General features: G+C 40.2%; 2 protein-coding genes across 3 annotated transcripts; one reads left to right on the plus strand and one right to left on the minus strand.

Annotated features, from left to right (window-relative positions):
• On the minus strand, positions 1-10,987 carry LOC125374691 (histone-lysine N-methyltransferase SETMAR-like). The gene is made up of 2 exons (XM_048385941.1): positions 10,823-10,987; positions 1-954 (listed from the first exon to the last, which is right to left on the minus strand). The coding sequence occupies exons 1-2, from the start codon at positions 10,985-10,987 to the stop codon at positions 1-3; spliced, it is 1,119 nt and encodes a 372-aa protein (XP_048241898.1).
• On the plus strand, positions 7,005-25,971 carry LOC124131143. Of its 2 annotated transcripts, none has more exons than XM_046494236.2 (8): positions 7,005-7,174; positions 14,093-14,175; positions 17,142-17,282; positions 18,395-18,621; positions 19,725-19,886; positions 21,025-21,130; positions 25,086-25,168; positions 25,829-25,971. In XM_046494236.2, exons 2-8 carry the CDS (start codon positions 14,094-14,096, stop codon positions 25,859-25,861), a joined length of 834 nt encoding a protein of 277 aa, XP_046350192.1. In that variant the 5' UTR covers positions 7,005-7,174; position 14,093; the 3' UTR covers positions 25,862-25,971. The 2 variants fall into 2 exon arrangements, with proteins under 2 accessions (XP_046350192.1, XP_046350193.1); XM_046494237.2 differs by having other exon boundaries at positions 17,145-17,282.

Below are 25,971 nucleotides of genomic sequence, written 5' to 3' on the forward strand. Positions count from 1 at the left end.
CTATTTGCTACTGCTCCTCACTTCTTCATTTTCCACATAACCACCATTGAGGTCTATGCACTTTGTCCAGCGATGTGCGAGAGCTAAAAGCCCGTTGTGATAGAAACCATGGGGTTGTTCGTGTAACCACCCCTCCACTGCTGTCGTGAGTTCATCATCGGACCGGAAATTATGTCCACGCAGTTCTTTCTTCAAGTTTGGGAAGAGAAAGTAGTCGCTTGGTGCCAGGTTTGGTGAGTAAGGTGGATGAGGCAATACTTTGAACCCGTTCCGCTTCACTGCGGCAACCGCAAGTCGACAGGTGTGCACTCTGGCATTATCATATTGGAGCAGCACACCTTTTGTGATCTTTCCACGACGTTTGGCAAGAATAGCAGTCCGCAAACGGTCCAGGAGATCGGAGTAGTACTCTCCAGTAATAGTCTGGCCACGTGGCAAGTAGTCAATGAGCAAGACCCCTTTGGTATCCCAAAAGATGGTTGCCATGACTTTGCCAGCCGATGGTTGAGTCTTAAACGTTTTGGGACGGGGTGAAGCAAAGCCAGTCCACTGTTTACTCTGTTCTTTGGTTTCTGGGTCATAGTGGTGTACCAAGGTTTCATCACCAGTAACAATTCTCCACATAAAGTTGTCTGCATCCTGACTGCATTGCGTCAAAAGTGCCTGACACATTGACGCACGTACAGCCTTCTGATCATAACTCAGACATTTCGGGACCCATCGGGCAGACAGCTTCCTCATACCCAGACGATCATGCAAAATGGTGTGGACACTTCCCTCTGAAATGGTTAAGGCGTTGGCCATTTCTGACACCTTCATTCGCCTGTCTTTGACAACCAGTTGTCTCACAGCTTCACTGGTTTGGTCATTGGTCACCTCTACAGGCCTGCCAGGGCGTGGCTCATCTTCCAGGTTCACCCGACCCCTCTTAAATTCTGCAACCCAGAATTTGACCTGTGCATACGAAGGTGCACTGTCACCATAAATATCTCCTTTCCCGGTTTCCCTTTTAAGTATAGGTACCTAATACCAGCCCTGTATTCAACCTTTGACGAACATTTGGCAGAATCTACCCTTGCCATCTTTATAGATCACGTGTGTGACTTCAAATACAATTTCCTCAGTGAAACTTTGTCTATGCACGTGGTGCACATACATTGGTGCAAAGCACGTGACGAGCATACAACCGTTAAGATCTGATAAATAGCTTAGGCTGGTTATATATTGAATGGCCCTCGTATATTATGAATCGTACAATGGAGTCTGCTTTTAGGAGAGATTTCTTATGATTATCGGAAAACCTTTAGTCGTTTGTATTTCGATAAACGTCCTGGGACTGTATTGGACTCTGGCTCATCATAATACTGCTCTTTGTCTTCGATATCCTTGTGACATCCAGTAACAACACGTGTTGCCGGTCACCAAGAAGGGACAATAGATATGTCTACTTGACATGGTAACACGATTCTCGGAGAGAGCTCCATCAACTCCCAAATGATAGCCCTGACTGTCGTTTCCTGAATGGACGTATACAGGTGGTCCCGATGCCACTGTGGTATGATATAGCCCTTGGGCGAGGGGCGCATCACCAGACTGTCCAGTTCAAACAGGTCCCGGTATTTCGTTTAATGGTAGACACGTGAAGGACATTTCCAAATTTGACACATCAGTGAGAAAAATGGTGTCCGATGCATTTTCCTATATTGATTTGTACCATATGTTCCCTTGTTTGTTTGCGAATAATTGACTGCCTTTGCATGTGTTTGTTGCGGGGACAACTGGTGGAGCAGGATACGATCGCCTTTTGCGAACAGCTGGTATCATCGCTTTTTAAAGTTGATTTTTAGACGCGTGCTTATAATATAGTCGGAATCGTACAATAGACTCTGTTTTTGGCAGATATTTCTGATGAATATGGAAAGGGTTTTGACGCATTTATTTATTATCATGGTGAGTGAATCAGTGACATTTTGCAACGAGATTAGCAGTTTTGTTATCCACCGTTTCCAATGCTGAGGCCATACGTATAAGTACAATGTTAAAAGAAACTCATTTTCTGTCGTTGTCAATATAAATAAATTGATATACTATTATTAAAAAACTATTGGAACAAATGTCTTAACAATTTACGTCTCCACTTTATTTTTTTCTATCTAACATTTTGAGGAAATCAAAGCAAAATAATTGGAAATTGGAAAAAAATGTACCCATCAAACTGAATTTTGGAGCCCAAAGCCGAAAACCAACAGAAAGGTCTGGCCTTACATGTATTTTGATTATGCCCGGATGCTATCGCTATATTTAACACGGGGCGGTCGGGTAGCCTAGTGGTTAAAGCGTTCGCTCGTCACGCCGAAGACCCGGGTTCGATTCCCGACATGGGTACAATGTGTGAAGCCCATTTCTGGTGTCCCCCGCCGAGATATTGCTTGAATATTGCTAAAAGCGGCGTTAAACCATACTCACTCACTATATTTAACACTGGCCTTTAGCTATAACACATAGCTCATTTAGTATATAATACTGGCCTGGGAGAAGAATAAAAAAAATATCTTGGAAAACATATTTATCTGTCGCAAGTACTTACGACCCGTGAAGATGAAGGTTAGAAATGATCTTCAGAAACTCATGTTCGTCTAAAGAGGGTGATCAGGCTCGCTGATTTGGTTGATGCATGGCATCATGTCATCGTATCCCAATTGCGCAGATTAATCCCTGGATTGTCTGGTCCAGACTCGATTATTTACAGACCGCCATGAATTGCTGAGTGCGGCGTTAAACAACAAACAAACAAACAAACAAGTGTGTAGAAATATTTGAAAGTGATCGGGTGTCTTCAAGACTGACAAGGGGAGGTGGGGTATCCTTGTTGCCCCATCACACACACAACAGTTCGTCTCCTACCATGGGTAAAATGTGCGACGCCTTTTCTAGTTTCCCACTCCGTTGTATTGCTGGGGCATAGTGCTATTCAAACGCGGCGTAACCCTCAACTCACTCACTCACTCACTCACTCACTCACTCAAGACTGGCGTGTACAACACGGATCGACTGGCGACATATGTACCTTGTATATAGCAAAACATTGCTGTCTGTCATTGTCACTGTCACGTGCCACTCAATCAATGGATAACTGTTGCTAATATTACAGTCAAACATTGTCTATTGTCCTCAACAAACAGAAATAATAATCTATAAATAAGGATTTTTGTAAAATCATTGACTGATTTATTTCGTAGTGGCGAACCAAATCACGACTTGTCAAATTTAAATTTTTAATCAAATTGTATTAAGAAAGAATGAAGATGGTGATGAATAAGGAGCTTAAGTGTTTTGACAACCCGTTCATCCAAAACGGATCTATTTCGATTCAATGGCGAAATGTTACAAGAGGCGCACGTGCAAGGGTTTTTCTTTTAATTTATGTATCTGTAACGAAGATCGTGCATTTTCGTGACATTGATATGCCAGTCTGCACCTGGCACGTGTCTACGACAATCACGGGCAGCCACTGGGGTTATCCCTCTAAATATACAAGCATAATAACGAGGCATATACACCATCCACGTATGAATGTTGAAGAACTATGTCTGTGACCATGTTAATTTCTGTATAACTGTAGATAATCAGTCCGTCAATCCCGAAACACGTGACGAAGGAGCCCACGACACCCGTGACGTATTAGGGATGTAAGGAAAGAATGTGTTTTCAAATTTAAAATGTTCAAGATGATATGTTTCAGCCGCTTTGAAGGGATGTGATGGGGGGGTACTCACCTCACCTCACCTCACCTCACCTCACCTCACCTTGGTGTTGAGATTACCTTCCCTCAGGGCGGGACCTGGTGGGAAAGTACAGGCACTCTTTTCACGAGCATCTGGACACTTGGTGTTGGTACAGCAAGCCGTGACAGTAGGTTTGTGAACTCAATGTGGGGGTCACGAAGGATGGGTGAAGTGTATTCTATGGTTTTAAGGACGATGTGGTGTCAACTTTTGATACTGCTCATAATTTCTCCTAAAAATATGACCTGTTGAACACATGAAACGACTGTTGAACACATGAAACGAGGCATGCGTCATGTTCTAAGCTTTGTCAGAAATATTTAGAATGTATTAAAATGTAAGATTCACAAGAATTTAATTGCTCATGTCTCAAACATTAATATGAAATATGTAAATGGCGGATGAATCATTTGATTTTTTTTGTAGCAACAATAAACTTCTCTTGAACTTTTTTTTTCAAAAAAGATGTCTCCATTTAACTTTACATGGCATACTCACTCATATCACCCAAGGCAGAATTCGTCAAACAAAAGGTCATGAATAAACATGGAAGGTTCCACGAGTTTAGATTTATTCTATTCTCAATGTGGCTGTGGGACACTTTCGAGAATAAGGTAGTTGTGTCACAACGTATAATGAAGAGCGTCTGTGGGGTTGTGGATATAGCGTCTGCATGGAGACCTGAAGGTCGAGGGGTCGATTCCCTGGCCGCGTCATACGAAAAGACGTTAAAATATGGTACTTGTTGTTACCCTGCCTGGTGCACACATTAAGGGGCCAAAACAAAGACTGGTCGGTTTGGAGTCAGTATACTGTGTCTGAGCGGGGTATTTATGATAAACTGCGGAACTATAAAAATCGCTATGTGAGTGCAATAATCTTGAACGCGACGTTAAACCCCATTTCACCTCATTGGTATCTGAATTGCATAGAACAATACAACCGCCGTTAGTCCAGACTAGCACAAGCTGCCACACACACGCTTATATGTGTGTGTGTGTGCGTGCATGCACGTACATCAAGATACACGGTGAATTCCCCGTTGATATAAGTCATCATTCTTAATTCAGTTAACTTTTCAACTGTATATACCAAATAACAGTATGTTTGTTAATCATGAGAAAGTCTTTGTATCTATCGTTCATTTGTAGTTAAACCATTGAGTGGTTGAGTATTGTTTAACGCCGCTTGTGGCAACAGTATTTCAGCTTGATGTGGAAGGAAAGCCCTACTTGATGCAGATCGTACCACTTTGATGATACACACAGTACTGGTATCGTGCTCAAAAACCAAGGATCATAATCAGTCCGATCCTGGGGTTCGAACCTACTTTCATGATTCAATGTAATGCACCATGGTGGTGCCACCAGTCGCTGTTCTACTGGTCGTGCACATCTTGGCGAAAGCCAAGGTCACAGATGTCCCCTGAACCATCCGAACTAAAACATATGTCCAGATTTCTCTTGCCAGATGTTTTCATAGGTCAAGGTCATGTAATACCTATTTCTCTTCTCACTTGAGTTGAGGTCTAATTTAACCTCTATACAAATAGATACAAAGAAAAATATATTGCAGGGTCCAGCAAATGTACCACCAAATCCCTACCTCAAAGAATAACGATAATACAATCTAAGAATGATTTTCTCCATACTCATGGAAAATATGCAAGTGGAATAAATACCATGTGGGTTCTCAAAATTTCAAAGGATTAGCTTGAATGTTTGTAATCTCAGACAAGAAAGTTCTATTCTGTCAAAACATTTGATTTTTCCACACTATATACCACAATCCAACACTTCAAACTTTAGGACACACTTCATTCCTTGACCATGGGACATTTGTCAAATAACGTGGTGACCACAGACATAGTTACATCTCTATCTTCAAACTTCAGCACATGTTTTTTTTTAAAATATAAGCAAATATCATCTATTGTGTTCTTCCTTCTGTTTTGTTTCGTGATGCATATGAACTAGTGGTTCTGCTTGGATTAGCACAATCAGCACAAGGGGATTTTGACAAGAACTTTAGCTTTTTGAAGCAAAAACTAAAGTTCTTGTTCTTGTATATCGATGATCAAATATCGTTCAGAATAATGGTCAAATAGCATTCTGCTGATTTACCCACCCGATCCTGTGAAATCGCCTCATCTGTTTCACGCTTAGATACACTACTGGCCAGAAGTCCATTCCCCTTACAAGCATGGGCAGCGCGTGACGCAACCCGTGTGCAACCCGTTGGTCACTCGTGTGGAACCCGTCCGCCACCTGTAACACCTGTGTGCAAAGCGTTTAGATATAAGCACAAATATATACACAAAGATTCAGACTGACAAAACCTCCCCACAAGACAGGAGGGGTGACATCAAATTTCCAACAGCCAACTTCCCTTTATGTCGAGAAATATTCAAGCAGCTCCTTCTTTGATGTCCACATTTCAGAACTGTTTTGGTACAATTGAGCATACTCCTTCTACGACGATTTCAAAAAGTGGTATATCAGTCTTGTCCAAAAAATGTTTGATCGGGGTTACAACATTCAAGACCTTAATAAAGCTTTTAAACAGTTTATGGTAGACATGTAAAGTACATTTTCAAATAAAACGCATCAGTGATAAAATTGGTGTCCGATAAAATTTCCTACCATTTGTTCCCGTGGTTTTTTTTCAGGTGAACAACTGACTTGCCTTTGCATGCGTTTGTGACGGTTGTCCCCTTTTGGGCGGGTCCATTTCGCAAACACCTGGATCATTGGTGATCATTTGTCATAAAGACATGCGTACTATTAAATCGGAACCCACAGTGGACCTTTTTCATTATGGAAAGGGTTTGGTCGCTTTTGTTACTATGGATTCCCATTACTAACCTGAGCGTCACTCTCCTCCGGTTGTACGCCCCCATAAGAACAGACCATGATTGATCACGAAACTGATGATGTGACATCCAGTGTCATGTACAAACAATACCTTTTTCTTAAGAGCAATCAATTAAAACTGAACATCAAACAGAGAAATATAATATTAAGTGGATATAAAAGCAATATTTCATAACTTTTTCAAACTCAAAAAAGTGTTCAAGGTGCGCCAACTTACTCATGGGGGCAGCTTATATTATTAGACAGGTATCAATCTTGTCTGTCACTATGACAACACACACGATGTCAATGTACGTCATCCCTTGTCAGTCACCTTATGTGATGTACGAGGGTATATAATAGGCTGATTAAGACCTGAGCGAGGCCGCTAGGGGGAGCTGTGCAACGTCAAGCACGACCCACATACACAAGTGAGTAGTTTTTAGAAGTTCAACTGTGCATTCCTCTCACTGACAAACCTAAGTACGGGAAGCAAGGAAGGCGGCCAGCACAGACAAACGGCAGTACTACACACAGGTATGTTTTGCGGGGATTTTAGTGCTGGGTTTTATGTAGTTGCCATTTTATTAAAAGGGTGCCTTCGTTACATATCTCTCAGAGGAGCACGTGGACATTGACCATCGTGTGGTGTACCCTGATGAGAATCGAACTCACGGGCTGTGCGTATGAAATCAACGCATTACTGTGTTAACGCTGTGTTATGATGGCTCAAATGTGTTTCATATATTAGTGGAGACTCCATAAACTGGACTGTATGTTGCTTCCGTTCAAACCGTTGGATTTACAAATTACAAATTAATATCAAAGGATTTACATATACAAGAATTTAAAAATGAGTTACCGTTACAACGGAACTGGGCGTGCATCTTGAACGTCGACGCTTCTATATAACCAGGATGTATGGTTGCGAGTACGAGTCTCCGTTACGTCAACACAATATCTAACGTCTTTGGTAACGTCAGTTGTACATACACAGACAGTTGAGAGGTCAAGTGGAGTCACCATCCATTGTCAAGGTCAACTCACTGTCGTGGTTCAAACCCCTGGGGGGCGGTCGGGTAGCCTAGTGGTTAAAGCGTTCGCTCGTCACGCCGAAGACCCGGGTTCGAATCCCGACATGGGTACAATGTGTGAAGCCCATTTCTGGTGTCCCCCGCCGTGATTTTGCTGGAATATTGCTAAAAGCGGTGTAAAACCATACTCACTCACTCTCTCACTCAAACCCCTGGAAAATAGCCACGTCATGCCGTTGTGAAGAAAGAAGACAAATCCATTCCCTCAAAGTATTATTATATTATAATAGGTTTATTATCCATACTAAGGAAGATATTGGTGAGACTTATTTTGAAACACTTCCACAACCATTTTCATATAAATCAGTTTTTATAAAAGTTACAATCCGGATTTGTTCCAGGACACACCCCAGTCTCGACATTACTTGAACTTTCTGATAACATTCTTTCTTATGTTGACAAACATGAATTCTATTGTATGATAATCTGTGATGTCTCTACAGAAATCCTATGGAGTTTTGCATAGAGGAATATTATATAAACTTGAAAATATAGATTATTCGATAACTCTTACCATGGTTGAAAAAAATTACATTTCTATTTATCTTCAATAAACAAAATGGGTTTTTGGCAAATGGTACCCCATCCGCATTGAAATACACTTCAGCTGAAATAACCCAAGGTGCAGTACAATGTCCCCTTGTATTGTTTGTATTAGATATAATATATGGCTAAAATCATAACAATTCAAATGTTGTTGTTTTCCTGCTGAACTTCTGTTTGGACATCCCCTGTCAAAATAACACCTGGACAAAGCTCTCACAAAAGTGTACCCCAAAACTGAATAATTTTAAATTCTAACCAAACCTATGCGTGAATGACTAATGTGTACATACTTATAAGAATGTAGGGCCTGTGTACCATTTAATTATGTTCTGTTCTGTTCCTTTCCTTTCTGAAGAAACTTTCAATCTTAACCTCACTTACCTCTGAAACTTGTCATGCAATTGGCTTGTGAAATTAAACCCGGTCAAAACAGCATACATATGATATAGTCTTTCAGACATATACACTCCCCTTGTCTCGAACGCCTGGTGTTATCAATATATAATACAGTAAACTACGTTTATAACGAACATGCTTATAACGAACGAACTGACGGATATACGGACATATTTTTATCCCGGCCATTTGCTGTACATATGCTTATAACGAACTACTGTTATATCAAACTAATATCAGTGGTCCCTTTGAGTTCGTTATAACCGTAGTATACCGTAGTTACACAAATAAGAGCTACAAAAAATATGTCCACTGTCAGTAGAGAGTCCAATACCGACAAGGACATGAGCGTGTGTTTATGAATCACTATCAAACAGTGATGATACTGGGTGGTCCCGAAGAGATGGGCGACACCTTGATGGCACATCATCTGTTTCGTGATCAATCATGGTCTGCACTAATGTGGGCGTACAACCGGAGTAGTGTGACGCCGAGGTTAGTACTGGGTTCCGACTTAAAAGTAAGCATGTCTTTATGACAAGTAATCATCAAGTAATAATGATGACACGTATATGTGAAATGGTCAGCATATCCTACCCCACCGGTGACAACAGTCAAAAACACATGCAAAGGAAATGCATGAGCTCACCTAATAAAAACGCGGTATGGTGAAAGTCAAATAGGGAATTACATTGGATGTCATTTTCGTCACCGATCGTAAAATTTGGACTTGTCACTTATCCTAATAAAAGCATATTTGACATTGTTTTCAAACATAATAAGGGCTGTTCACGTTGTATATATTTTTAATCGTTTATAGAAAAATATGTGCACGAACAATACTGACTGTTTGAACAGCTTCGTGTCTGAGTCTCTTATATGTCACCTAGTAATGAAATGTTGTGCTGACATTTATGTGTCGCGTTGTTTCCTGGTGGAGAATGTCTGACGTCTGTGATTGGTATGTCTCAGTTGTTGAAAGACGGAGTTATATATGGGTTCCCTGAAAGTGAATAAATATTATCAGAACCATAAAACTGGTTACTATATATGGATATGAATGTATCACTCTGTCGTTTACGTGTTCATGACAACTAATCACACCAGCTGTTAACAAAACGTATTTATTACCTCATAAAAACGTGTTTTGACAGTTCCACAGATACAAGAACTAATACTTAACGTCGGTTACAATATAACATTAGTTATTTAGAGCTATTCTGACAAAGCAGTTAAGAGAGAAAACTATAACAACTGAAATGAGCAGATGCACATAGGAAATTAAAACAAGGTTTCAGTAAACGCTTACAGTAAAATAGTTAAAAATAGAAGAATAAAAAGCGGAGAATCATTACATACATACATACATGCATGCATGCATGCATGCATGCATACATACACATACATACATACATACATACATACATACATACATACATACATACATACATACATACAGAACGTCGCGCTCAAGATTATGGCACTTTAGCCTCAGTCACACAGACAATGCGACCGCCATGCAACCTCCTGGCGACCAAAATATTTGACAATCGCAGTGAGGTTTCATGGGTCTCTGAAAGGTTTCACTGAGGTCGCTACAAGGTTTCAGAGCGGTCGCAAAACCCATTCGGTCGCAACCAGTCTTTTGAACATGCACAAAAGACTGGCTGCGACTGCTTTGATCGCTCAGAGGTTTCATTGGTATCCATTGGTCTCCTAGAGGTCCCCGGGGTGTTATTTTAATCGCAGATTTGTTTCCACTGTGCGGCGATCGGTTTCGTCTACACAAAGGTGTTGACCCTTTGCAACCTTGTGGCGACCTATCGGTGATTGATCAGTGATGAGGCGGTGATCGACCGGCGCTTCATCGGTGACTGGTTGTCGATCGGTTGCAAAGTGGTTTCCAAGCGTGCGTCCATCATTCGCCGTTGGGTTTGCAACATGTCACCGTCTATAAAAAGACCAGTCTGTGCATTACAGCATCATTTTGTCATATGTACTCAGAGAGTTCACATCAATTATTTCCATTCATCACTATGGTCCGTAAAGGCAGGAAAACAAAAGAACCAGAAACTGTAGACGATGCAATAGAGACAACTGCTGTGGTGCACAGGTCTGCCACAATTGAGGCAAAAGAAGAGGCAGATACCTGATGAGGAGGAAGAGCCAGAGATGCCAGGTGTTGACAGGCTCCATTCTGAGGAAGCCCACGAAATGACCACGACCTTCTCTCTCCAACTCTGCCATCAAATCCTCCTTGTCTCCTAGCTATGGCCTTCTCGCGATCCAAGATCTCAGCCAATACTGCCTTCATCTTCTCCTTCTCATTCTTCTGTACATCATCATGGCAGCAACTGCAGCATTTTTATTTATTCTTTGCAGGCGGAGCAACTGTTCTGCTGTTAACATCTTGACAACTTGCAAAGAAATGATTTGATTAAAAAAATCACGCTTTTTATATGCATTATGTTTGGATCGGTGATCGATCGACAACTAGTCACAGACCAGTCTCCGTTCCATTGCAACAAGTCACCGAAGATTCGCTGACTGGTCACCGATTGGTCTCAACCAGTTGCAAACATCTCGCCGTATCTGGGGTGAACAGATGCCGATCAATCACTGACAAGTTGCAAAACCTATCGCTGATTGATCGGCGATCACACGCTAATTCCAAATATGGGCAGAAGTAGTTGCACCGGCCTCAGCGATCGCCAGTCGGTCGCTAGGGAATTCAGTCGCCAAGAGGTTGCATCGCGGTCGCATTGTCTGCGTGACTGTAGCTTTACATAGCGACGTGCATGCACGTGTGTGTGTGCCTGCTTGTTCTAGTCCAGACTAATGCTGATTTGATAGTGCTAGCATACTGAGATACCATGCCGCAGTTAAACATGAATACCCTACTCAGACACAGTATACTGACTCCGAGCCGACCAGTCCTTGTTTTAGCCCCTTAATGTCGAGCGCCAGGCAGGGTAACAACAAGTACCTTTTACTTCTTTTGGTATGACGCGGCCGGGGATCGAGCCCCCGACCATCCGCAGTCCATTAAAAGAGTAAAATGTTGGTTAGTAAGATGTAAATACTCCACGAAGCGTTGGATAACCGCGCGCATCATAACAAGCCATTTTTTTACAACCATATATATATTTTCTGGAATGACATAATAAGGCCTTTGATGGTAAAACTATGATTGATAAGCAAAATGTGTTTTTCTGCAAAAAGTGGTTAAAATGCACATGCAGACGTACGTAAGCTACTGGTATATTCTAGACGCCACTACTTGGATCTGACTGTCAATTGCCTAGCAAAAGAAGTATACATTTGAAAACTGGATTTGACCAAGAAGATTAGAAACGTTATCAAAACGTTACAAGGCTGAAAATAGTTACCGAAATACTGCAAACTTAAGGTCAAAAACAAAACTAAACTGAAAGGCAAAAGAAAGTATACACTCGAAATTTTGAATTGCACAAATCACGGGAACGTTTAGGCTGAAAAGGTTCACCGAAACATTGCAAACTTGACGTCCAAAACACCAACCCTGACACCTGTATCAAATACATTATGATTTCTTGTTGGTTTCATTTTAAGCCACCATCAAAGTGCCCGGCAAAGTATATCAATGTGATTTCATTACTTAACGACATGAGCAGACAAACTGTTACATATAAATTGCATTTTGTGGTGAATAGTGCAAGGAATGTGTTTTAATATTTATTAGTTTTTTGCTAGATTGTGTTATAAATATGACAACTGGCATTGATGGGAGATAAAAGCTAAAATCCTCATTTGAAATATTTAATAAACAGAACCATAAACAATTATCAAACTATTTTTGTACTTGGTGCATCAATAAATCAAAGCACATTCATGTTTTAGACATATTCTCTCCCTCAGACAGTTATACTCTGGAGACAAATGAATCGGTTTGAGTTTCTTAAAGACTGCACTGGATCAACCGGTCATGACAATGTTCAGTGACAGAAATCCCCGTGATGAATGTATTATCAAATAAACTGAGACGTGATGGCCGACTTGACATATCATCAAAACTAAAAAATTAACTGATAGAAATCACAAAACTTTCACAAATTAAATCTTTATTATTAATACATAGAAACGCGGTGGCTTAGACTCAATACTTCTGACATTGTTTGTCTCACTTCTGGACAAATTATTTTAAAATAATAACAATTAATCATTTACAAATTTTGTCATGATTTATTAAATATCATGAATCAAAATATATTGAAATTGATGGAAACCTTCTGCATTTTCTTTCGCAATTAAACCGCTCTGGTTAAAACGAAACAGAAAAAGGAATTTAAAATAAACCTCATTTATCAATAATTGTCTGTCTTGGAGTGATTATAAACTAAATTCCAGTGACATGATATGACATAAGATTACCAATCAATCATGGGTTTAATGTTCCTATCCTACAAGCCTGACACTGAGTGTACACGCTGACAAGCCGACCTATAAATCATACACAGAAGGCACGGAGCTCACGCTTCTGTCTTGTCATCTTTGAAGGAGTTTGGGAGACAGCGCAGTATTTAGTCAGTTGCGGTTGTCAGATGTATATTTTATTATATACAAGTATGTTGATTTGATTTGATATGTTGATTAGTTAAGTAATTGTAAATGCGAGTGTTCAATATCACTTTGCACATTAAAATGTCGTTTTGTGAGTGATGTATATCGAATAAATGTTCAACCGTGTTAAGTGAAGGTTATTGGGTTATTTGTTTTCGGGTATTTTTTCGCTATTTTTTTTGTTTTTTTGGTTTAGCTTCTTTATGTTAGTTATTGGTTAGTTATGTTTCTGTTTTGTTTGGTTTGGTTTTGATGCTTGGATGTTGTTTGTTTTTGTTTCTTCTTTGGTTTATTTTGCTTTTTCTTTCTTGTTTTGTTGTTGTTGTTTTTGTTGGGTGGTTTGTTTTGTTGTTGTTGTTGTTTGTGTGGGTTTTTTTTGTTGGGGGGGGGGGGGGGGGGGGGGGGGATTTGATGACAGTACGACTCTAGTAAGCAAATCGCACTTTGGGTGTTCATTTTAAACATTAAATTGTTTCAATTAAAAGTATACAAATATGTAAATATGTTGATATCCACTTTCAATTGTTTTATATATGCATTTGCATTCCTAAGTTGCGGGGAAAACTTTCCCTGATATATCTAATGTATCTCAAAGAGGTTATGCTGTCTTATTAATTAATTAATATATATATATATATATATATATATATATATATATATATATATATATATATATATATATATATATATATTGAAAATACAATATAAAAAATTAATCAAAGTAATCAAAAAATATATTTATGTATAGTATGACCTTGAAAAGAAAGAAAAAATATTTGAGAAGCTATGGAAGGTAAATGTTTGTCCGTGTATCTTCCAGGATGCAGGCATCAGTGTGGACCGGATGTGCCGTAGGCATGGTCTTGGCTGTGACCTTGACGTTGACCTCAGCACAACCGAAAGGTGAGTCGAGTATGGGAACACCATACATGATAGTACTGCGTATAACAGTAATAACATCAAATAGGAAGACAGTGGGACGCTGATCTCCTGCAGACTCTAAGAAGATCAAATTCCGTAGAAGTTTGGCGGTGGCTTCTGTGATGACACGCTGATCTAGAGAGGTACACAACCCTCTAAGTTGTGAAGCACACTAATCATGTTGAAGTATTAAAAACATATAACTTGATCGTTCGGTAAAATGTTTTCAACAAGCAAACAAGAAGGCCATGGTCATCTTCCTGAGGCAAGGGAGTTAAATGTCCAGCTTCCATCCTTGCCGAACAAGGTTGGCATTTCTGAGTTATATGGTTACAGGCCTAATGGGTATATGCATAGCCCAAACAAAAATCGCGTAACGAAATCGACATCCGGTTTTTAAGCAACATGGCGACTGCCAGGCAGATATCGGTCGATTGCAGCATTTGCAAAGTATGTGAACCTTCAAAAGGGCGTCGACAGATATTTTTCACGAACATTGACGAAACGAGGCATTTTCCGTGAAAATGCTATTCATAAAACGTAGATAATATAACGTCAGTGCATTGGAGGTTTTTATATTCTTTTCTCTCAAAATAAGGAATTTGTTCCAAACGAAAAGTGACAAACTCAAAAACCCACAGAACAATGACACCAGACGCTCGCTAAACTAGTGAGCATTTCCGGCCCTACCGGAAGTTAACGTCATGGGCCTATTAAATCTGACTCGGCTTTGAAAGATATCGATTCAAAATGTAAAAACTGAACAAAGGAAATTCTGGAATGTCTGATACTGTATGGCAGTACGTACCATGAGCTATGGCAAGTCTTTTCTGTTTCAACTGATTGCACCATTGAAGCGAGAGACAGACGATGAGTTTGACGGAAACAGTCGTAGAGCCCGTCCTTCGGAATAACCCGTGTTAACCTTTAAGAGGGTGCATGATTAAAAAATTGATTACGACTGTTACTTTCGCGATCTGGTAAGCATGGCTCTGATCGATTGGATGAAAGGAGGGTGTGACGTGACCCCAAATGTCCTCAGATGTTTGCTCAGCGGGTAGCGAGAACTAGGATTTCATCTTAACAAGATTGTACCGAAGCCTTTTAGGGCCACTTGTGTAAATATTGTACATAAGATGCCATGTTGAAATTTCAAGTTACACACTAAGTTGAAATTCCAAGATGATGATCTTGAAATTTCAAGATATTAACTTCAAAATTCAAGATACCAACTTGGAATTTCAAGATATTAACTTGAAATTTCAACTTATTATCTTGAAATTTCAAAATACCATCCAGAAATATTAAGTTGGTATCTTGCAATTTTTAAGTTGGCATCTTGACATTTCACGTAAAAAAAGAGAAAAACAAATGGCCCTAAAAGGCTTCCCTTATTATCATGGGTTTAACTTATGCTTTTATATTTCCCTGAGAGACACAGGCGCGCAGTGCAAGCTCTAGGCTTCACAATTTCATCGGTCGATTAATTGCTTTTCAACGTGTAATGGCATATTCCCATGGCAAATGCATGTTCATTTAATGCAGAATGCCAAGTCGTGAACGAACATCGTGATGTTGATGACATCGTGAATACATGTGGCTGATTAATAACCCCCCGGGAAGATGCATCATTCTGTACGTGATTGTCAAGTCAGCCATGCAACAAATCTCATGACAATTGAAACGATCAATCCATGACAAATCCATGACAACTTTTTTGTACATATTATTTTAAGCTGTCCGTTGATGCATCTGAAGGTTACACGGAGCGTGTCAATGATTTGTCGTGTGAAGTGATCGTCAACTTATCATTTCCAGAAAATGAATGAGCATACAGAAATAATAAATGATGGGACATAAATAAGCCTCCAATGTCTATTGTGGAAGTGTGGAGTATAAAACCTGTATGAGTGTCAGTGACAAGTTACACAACTGTAAAGGGCTAATATGTACACGTGTCAATGTAAGAGTCATCAATATAAGTACAGACTATGCATGACTGCACGTGTCAATGTAAGGTCGTGTCAATGTAAAGTACATTGATATAAGTACATACTATGTATGACTGTACACGTGGCAGTGTAAGAGTAATCAATATAAGTACAAACTATGCATGACTATACACGTATCAAAGTAAGAGCCATCAATAAAAGTACAGACTGTATGACTACACGTGGCAATGTAAGAGTAATCAATATACGTACAAACTATGCATGACTATACACGTATCAAAGTAAGAGCCATCAATAAAAGTACAGACTGTATGACTACACGTGGCAATGTAAGAGTAATCAATATAAGTACAAACTATGCATGACTATACACGTATCAAGGTAAGAGCAATCAATATAAGTACAGACTGTATGACTACACGTGGCAATGTAAGAGTCATCAATATAAGTACAAACTATGCATGACTATACACGTATCAAGGTAAGAGCAATCAATAAAAGTACAGACTGTATGACTACACGTGGCAATGTAAGAGCCATCAATATAAGTACAGACTGTATGACTACACGTGGCAATGTAAGAGCCATCAATATAAGTACAGACTGTATGACTACACGTGGCAATGTAAGAGCCATCAATATAAGTACAGACTGTATGACTACACGTGGCAATGTAAGAGTCATCAATATAAGTACAGACTGTATGACTACACGTGGCAATGTAAGAGTCATCAAAATAAGTACAGACAGTGTTTAACTGTACACGTGTCAATATAAGTACGGACTTATTTATTTATTTTTTCATTTTCAGATACTGCAGTAATCTAGACTTGCTCACAATTATAGACTTGCATGGGCTGCATAGGATAAATTTGCTTCAGGGTCCGTATGACAGACTATTGAACACGGTGTGTAGTTTGTATTACAAGTTAATAGTTAGGATTATGGCATCTTGGTGTACGTCACAGATCCATGGCTTCTTGTTATTTCTTCAAGCAGGCTGTTACTTCGAGCAAGTGGCCGGCAACAACACCGTCTACCTCGACACCTACTCCGGTAGCATCATGCCATGTGCTAGTGGCACCGTCTTCAACGTTAAGACATGCACATGTGTGCATGGAGAAAACAAATTTAAATGTGAGTAATGTGTCTCTTGCTGTAAATACCATTCACTTTTATTCTGGAATGTGTATTGCTTTTGGGTGATTTCTTATGTATACGTTGTAGTTTATATCTTATTTTCATTTCATTATCAATAGTGAGTGAGTGAGTGAGTGAGTTTGGTTTAACGCCGCTTTTAACAGTATTCCAGTTATATTGCGGCTTGCAGCTTAATGTGGGAGGAAAGCTCGAAGTGATGCAGGTCTTAGACGTTAACCACTTCGGTGAAACCCACGAACACGGGTATGGTGCTGACAAACCTAGAAACATAATCGAGGCGAACCGGGATTCGAACCCACAATCATAGGTTTCTGGCGTGCCCAAGGGACGCAACTCTGCACAGCGAATCGCGGCGCCTTAGACGACTGGGCCACCCGTGCCCCCCATTAGCAATAGCGACCTGTGAAGTTCCGGGGTAGAATATGTCTTCAGCAAACCCATGCTTGTCGTAAAAGGTGACTGTGCTTGTCGTAAGAGGCGACTAACGGGATCGGGTGGTCAGGCTCGCTGACTTGGATGTCATCGTATCCCAACTGCGTGGATCGATGCTTATGATGTCAATCACTGGATTGTGTGGTCCATACTCCATTATTTACAGACCGCCGTCATATAGCTGGAATGATGCTGGATATGCCGTTAAACAACATCAAACAAACAAACAAACATTTCTAATATGTGACATTATCTTCACGGAAAATATGATTGGAGTGACGGTTTCAATGTATATATATAAATAGATATATTGTTAGGGATCATTTATAGCATGGCTACAACAAGCCAGTCTGTATGGTTTGCCGATAAGGATCGAAAAAATATATATGACAAGACATTGTTTCAGTATAAACTTCAATGATATTCTCACAAAAACAGTTGATACCAGAATTGTCTCCTCCCCCACACGAACCCGCACCAACAATAAAGACATGATATGTTATGTCAAGTTCTTCATTATATCATGATGCAACATCTTGTATCGATCCTTTACCGTTGTCAAACAAAAGCGATGTAACTGACTAACTACCTCCTAACAATGCCAATTAAACAGTTCTGCAGTAACAAATTATTTAAAGACGTAGTTTAACCACTAGGGTGCAGACCACGATTCGCAATGGATTTTAACTCTAAAACCGTCAAGAACAAGGTGATACGCTATAACATCGGCGGTGGCGAGACGCTGGATCTGTACAAGGGATTTGCGCACTTCACTGAAGATTCCTCGGCCATCTTCTGGACCTTCAAAGACAGGCCCTTTGACCCCAATCTTCAGGTTCAGATGAGATTTAAGGATGATCCTACATCCAAGGCAAAGAAACAGGTATGACCGGTGCCTATATCTGCGCCCAGAATGGCAGTTAGGTATGCAAATCGAAAAAAGTTCAGCACCACAATTAATTTCGCTTATTCCGAACTTCCATGTAAACTACTTAAATAAGTTAAGGGTCATCCGATTCTTTAACATAACTATAGCTAATCTATCATGCCATGACATATTAACTATAATAATATGAAAGAATCGGTGGTCCCGACTTTTTTTAGTAGAGCATCTTTTGGAAATAACCTGTGAAGATCCGGGTTAGAATAGGTCTTCAGCAACCCATGCTTGTCCATAGAGGCGACTAACGGGATCGGGTCGTCAGGTTCGCTGACTTGGTTGATACATGTCATGATGTCAATCACTTGATTGTCTGGTCCACACTCTATTATATACAGACCGCCATCATATAGCTGGACTATTGCGGCGTTAAACTACAAACAACCAACAAAACAAAACTTTATGCAGATTCACAGCTGTCTCTGTATCCACGCACTGCTAACTTGACACGCGCGCAGTTACCTGATCCGCGCGGCATTGAGGGCCTAAAACAAGGACTGGTCGGCTCGGAGTCAGTATACTGTGTCTGAGTAGGGTATTCATGTTAAACTGCGACATGGTACCTCAGTGGGCTAGCACTATAAAACCGGCATTAGTCCGGACTAGTACAAGCAGTCACACAAACACTCGCGCCTGCATGTACGTCGCTATATGAGTGCAATAATCTTAAAAGCGACGTTAAACCCCATTTCACCTGACCTTACCGGGATTATAACAACGTGATCAAAACAATGATGTTTATTGCTAGAAAAATGGATATTTCCTGAAATGCGCACTTTGCAAGTTTTTTCATCACTGTAAGTATTATTCCTTATCGCCAGAATGGCTTGTTTTCACTTTATAATTATTAGTGAGTGAGTTAAAATTTAACGTCTCATCGGCATTATTTCAGCCATAAACAGACGAAAACAAGTTATTATATACACAATTCACTTAATTATTAAAGCACACTTGTAGTTACTTTCGTTATGTAATGTATATTTATTCAATCGCGATATTTTGTGTATATATTCCAAGTGGTATAGGTTCTGTCTTTATATGTTTAGGTTTTGCTCACCAACTGTGACGCCAAAGACCCTCCCGGTAAACCCTCACTGCTCGTCTTTTTGGACAAGACACAATTGAATCACGCGAAGAAAAACCTCGTGAGAGTTCGCGCGAGAACTTACAATATGTCTCAAGGCGTGGAGGTAGTGGTGCCGTTCAAGGTAAGACAACGTACTTAACCTAGGTGTGATAAGCATGTCCAGTGGTATAATCCTACTTTCATGTGCGAGATGTACAAACTAGACTGAACCCAGTTCATGGTACCAAACGCAGCGCCCCGTGGAGTTCCAGTGTGGAGAATAGAACCCGGGCCTCCAACAGGACAGGCAACCACTACGCTACCCCACCCACCTTGTACATCATGAATATTACCCATGCTTGCTGTAAAAGGCGACTATGCTTGTCGTAAAAGACGACTAACGGGATCGGGTGGTCAGGCTCGCTGACTTGGTTGATGCATTTCATCGATCCCAATTGCGTGGATCGATGCTCATGACATTAATCACTGGATTGTCTGGTCCAGACTCGATTATTTACAGACCGCCGTCATATAGCTGGACTATTGCTGAGTGCGGCGTTAAACAACAAACCAACCAACCAACCAACCATCATGAATATTGGTGTGTTAAATAAAGAAAGATATCGTGAATATATTGTGTTCGAAGCAGAGATTCGTCGTGATTAACTATACCGTCCTCGTGGGTTTCAGCAAAGCGGTAAACATTTAAGAGATCCATCTGTTCGTGCTTTCCTCCATCGAGTTGTCATGCGCGGTGTGAATTACATACTGTTAGCGTCACGGTGAGTGAGTTGAGTGTACCGCCGATTTGAACAGTATTCCAGTTATATCACGGCTGTCAGCTTAATGTGGGAGGAAAGTCAGACATGATGCAGGTCTTAGGCTTTAACATCGTTGGTGAAACCCACGAGGATGGTGCTGACAAACCTAGAAACATAATCGGTACGAACCGGGATTCGAACCCAGGATCATAAGTTCCTGGCGTGCCCAAGGGACGCAACTCTGCAAAGCGAATTGCGGCGCCTAAGGCGACTTGGTCATCCGTGCCACCAAATACTGTTAGAAGCGACATCTAACCCACCCCACACGTGGAGATTTCACCCGCCATCGACTGTTGTAATGTATACCTTTCAAGTTTTCATAGGGATAGTCAGCTATGTCATTCTATTCCTTTACACACTTGACATATGAAATGAGTAATGTGTATCAGGGAAAGATAAATATATATCCCTGTCAAAAGTAGAGCAGTATATGATTGTCATCGTTGTTGATGTTGACAGTCGGGGGAGTTCAACACACTGGTCGTCTTAAAGGCAATGGACACACTGAGCGTCCGGATAGACTACGAGCATGGCGGTCGTACCATCAACAGTAACGGCCTCGTCGGTAAGTCCCTGTCATTTGATATAGAACTGTCAATCATGAAATTAATGCGAAAGTGCGAGTGTCCCTTGCTCGCATTAGGAAAGTGACATAATGCATTCCAACTGCTAGCACCCCATGCTGTAACTTTGAATTTTAAGTCCACAGTCTTGGTGTTATCGTTCACTAATTAGTGTTTAAAGTTCAAAGGTATGACTATTCGCATTAATTTGATTTTCGTTCAGGGTTCTCTGTTAGTATTGTGTCTAATGATCATGGATGCCCAGATGCAGATATATGACGGTGATTTCGGGGTCTCTCCACGGTCAGCTTCCGACATCCCCAGAAGGTCCTTGAATTAGTCTCTCGTGTGGAGGTGACAATATGTTTGTAAATTAGGTCAGATTGGTCAAGGTGTTAGATGACCGAAGGCGAGTAAAGTGGTATCTGAATGATCTCATGCAAATTTGCTGGGAATGCATTTTATCAACTCCTACTATCTATTTCAATATTTCGCAAAAGCATTGCCAAATCTTTGGAAATTAATAACTGGTTTAATGTACTTTACCCACATGGAAGTCAGTAGTAACCAGAAGTAACCAGTCCAGTCAATCTTTATTTCTTAAGACTTAGACGACCATAGGCCATAGTACATGTATACAAACTAGCTACGGGTACAATATAAATTATCATACCTCCTTGTCAGAATAATGACATCAGATTGCTCCCCGTGATCTTGATAACATACTATTTATCCCGCCTCGGAGGGACAGAAATTTCGCAACGGGTAAAAAAATCCCTTATACCCCGCCACGAGCAAGTGGATTTCTTAGAGGCAGAATAAATCTCTCACATCCCGCTTCGATGCAAAAGGCCTCACGCTTTTTCCGAATCAACGAAAGTCACGTGATATAGCACAAGTTACCTTCAGCTCAATCGAACCGCTGTTTTCTAAAATTTTGAATTTGAGTAATTCTTTTACAATGTCATATTTAAACATGTCGGTAGGATACATTCGCTGTACCAGGACCACTCGGGGTACATGGGGTTCTATTCGTGATCCTGCTACAACTTATAATACATCACTAACCATGCTAACTAATCAAATGCAGTCGTTGAGGATGTGTATGCTTTCCGAGATTAAATATTATGGAAAATGAACGTTGACAATTTTTGTAAAAATGACATAATATTTAGTCTTCATTCGTAGGTAAAATATGTAATTCGTAAGTTAAGTGAGGATGTTTGAAACATAATCGTTGATAAAGGTTTGTTTTATATATCGACATTCCATGAACAAACAAGTGAAAAATGATATAAATCTTCGAAATTATTTAAGCTTCATAGTTGACAGGTACTACCTGATTTAATGAGATGGTGAGATCGGGCCGACGTCACTCGGAATTTCTTTAAAATTAGTTCAAACAAATAGTTTTCTATATTTAAATCTGTTTTAATACCTGAATACTGATTTATTTTTTGGACAAAGGTAGATAACCACTTTTGGAAGTACAGTAGGACTATATTATCGCGGGATCTATATTATCGCGGTATCGATAAATCTCGTAATCCGCACACCCCTGTCGATCGTTTACTTATGCAAATCTAAGCAAGATATTTCATCACTTGATGGAATACAGGGCTCATTAAGGTATGTCACGGCTACTGGTAAGTATACACGTTAACTTATTTATGATAGTTTCTGGAATGTTTTTGAAGTGGAATTACCCCTACCTCTATTCAAAATTGGTTAGGAAAGAACCCATTTGATTGGACGAAGTCCCTTGACCAAACCTAGGTTGTGTGGATACTGATTATGCATAATCTAAAACAGGAAGTGATGTAAACAGTATCACACTAGAATATAGTGAATATAGTGATACCACGATAATATAGAGTTGCCGACTTTGAGTCGCTAATGACAGGTACTTTGTTTAGCGAACTCGGTAAGAAAATCAACATCGATCAATTCTAATTGACATGTCGTAGAAGTTGAACAAAGAACAAAAACTATTTTGCTTATGAAATATTTAATAGAGTACTAAGCGTGCGCCATTACGACACATAATAAATTTGAATTAATTACCGTGTGAAATCAATCCTAAATCGTTCTGGCATATCTACATTTTGATCAATCCAAACCAGTCCAGCCCCAAACATTCATTTATGAAAAGATATTTTTTATTATATGGGAGAGCGAGTTGGATTTAACGCCACTTAAGAACAGTATTCCAGTTATATCACGGTGTGTCTTCTTAATGTGGGAGGATAGCCTAAAGTGATGCAGGCCTCAGACGTTTACGACATTGCTCATTCCCCCGAGCACGGGTGTGGTGCTGACAAACCTAGAAACGATTATATATGTTTCCGCTACAGCTACAAATCCAGATATGTTTTATTAAATGTATGCGCCTGAATAATTATTTTTAAGACCAACACCTTTCAACAATGTAATGTTCGTGGCAGGCAATTTCTTTTTTTAAATCTGAAGCATAATTATTTTTTTCAAAAAAATTCCGCGACGTCCTTTTTTTGATAGATTGGGGTTTGACATCACAATTAATGCACTCATAGCAGCGTGCATGCATGCGTGTACCATTCCGGACAAATAGGCCTTCATAGTGCAAGCCCATTGCGATACGTGCTGCAGTTTTACATGAGTATCCTACTCAGAAACATAATTATTTTTTTCAAAAAATTTCGGCGACGTCTTTTTTTCGATAAATTGGGTTTTAACATCACAATTAATGCACTTAATGCTGCAGTTTAACATGAGTACCCTACTCAGAACCAGTAAACCTACAGCCGACCAGTCCTTGTTTTATGCCCTAAATGCCGAGCGTATGACGCGGCCGACCTTGCTCTATCCACTTGACTACGGAGACACGTACAAGCCATAGTTATAGTTGTCCAGGTATTCCGGGACTGATAAAGCCCCCAGTGATTCATGCTGGCTCTTTGTTTGTTTGTTTGTTTGTTTGCTTGTTTGTTTAACGCCGCACTCGGCAATATTCCAGCTATATGATGGCGGTCTGTAAATAATCGAGTCTGGGCCAAACAATCTAGTGATTGACATCATGCGCATCGATCCACACAATTGGGATACGATGACATACATCAACCAAATTAACGAGTCGACCAGCCGGTCCCGTTTGTCGCCTTTTACGTCAAGCATGGGCTGCTGAAGACCTATTCTTACCCGGATCTTCTTGTAAGAGCCGACTGAAATGGTGTACCGTGTGGTCAAGCTCCATGGTACGACTCATTTCGCGTCATCGTATCCCAAGGTCGTGAACCGTTCCTGGGGTTCATGTCCGGTTTGGCTGTTCCTACACCATTACTTAGGGTGCAGGCTAAAACGGCACCTCAGCAAAACGTCACCGATTTCTCTGGCGAAAACGGCACCGCATTTGGCGAAAACGGCTACTATGTGACAGGCGAAAACGGCACCTCTATTTACCAGGAGGGTATTCTCTTGGCCTCAAAAAAAATGTCCTGGACAGTAGGGGGCTAATTTCTACTGTAAACTTGTTTAAACATTTCACTATTATTAGTGTTTGTAAGAGGCGATGTGAGTTTAATTTCATTATTTTACTTCAAGGCATGTTATGTTTTCACAATAAGTTGAGTTGCGTATTGGCTAAGTTGGAAAATAGTTGGAGTAGAGGCTAAATTCTAATGTAAACTAGTTGTAACATTTCACAATTATTGGTGTTTGCAAGCGACCATGTTAGTTTTATATCATTTATTTTATCAAGGTTAAAAAAACATAAGGTGCCGTTTTCGCCAGGCATTAGTAGCCGTTTTCGCCTGAGGCGAGGTGACGTTTTCGCCAATCGGTGCCGTTTTCGCCAGGTGACGTTTTGCTGAGGTGCCGTTTTAGCTATAACCCATTACTTATATGCCGCTATGACATAGCTTAATTACTGGCGATTGCGATTTATTTTCTCATCTAATTTGTGATAACTTTACATTCAAGGTGACTTGGTGAAGAGCAATAGCGCCCTGCGCCTTGGGTCTTGTCCAATGCAGAAAAATGGATTCGTCGGTGTGTTGGACTGGGTACGTTCCTCGGAATATTTGGCTTCCTCGATTATCCAGAATGTCACATATTCATTCTATAATGAAGGAGATATATTGAACTTGGTAACCCAGGACTAATATATGGAACATTGATGCATCAACATTATGAATTATTAATTACAATTTCTGAGGACATCCCATTAGGGGTCACGTCAGAACGACCTTTCATCCGACCAATCAGAGCGTCGCTTACCAGATCATGAAAGTGACATTCGGAATGTGAAGTCTGATAATGCAACCTTGAAAACTTTAACACGGGATATTCTGAACGATAGTTACGGGCTTAACGACTGAATCTAGACCATCTATTAGCCATTCCAGAATGTTCTTTTGTTCAGCTTTCAAATTTGTAATCTAGAATTTGTCAAAATATGTTTTGAAGTCGCCAATTTGAAATTAGTGCCGTAAAGCACGAGAAAGCTGCTTTCTGATTGTCTAATGTCGACTTCTTGTCTTTCTATCGGTCGGTCAAAGTTCGCGCAAGGTCGGTCTGACGTGACCCGTAATAGGATGTCCTCAGACCTTTGTTCAGCGGTAGCGAGAACTAAGATCTGATTTTAATGATATTGTATTAATTATCAACGGCAATTGATCTAGCTTGATTACCGTCTTCAAATGTTGTTGTTTTCTGTTTTACAGTTCGATTACTATCCCTGCTGGCCAAAAGTTTAAACAAGTCAGACAACTGCTGCACTGTCATCACAGCCGATGTCCATGTACTGATCAAGTTTCAATTATATTTGTAAACACAAACCTGTCATGTAAAAGTCCAACGAATCTAG

Source organism: Haliotis rufescens, unplaced genomic scaffold (genome assembly GCF_023055435.1).
Source record: "Haliotis rufescens isolate VD_foot unplaced genomic scaffold, xgHalRufe1.0.p SCAF_10, whole genome shotgun sequence".
Classification (NCBI taxonomy): domain Eukaryota; kingdom Metazoa; phylum Mollusca; class Gastropoda; order Lepetellida; family Haliotidae; genus Haliotis; species Haliotis rufescens.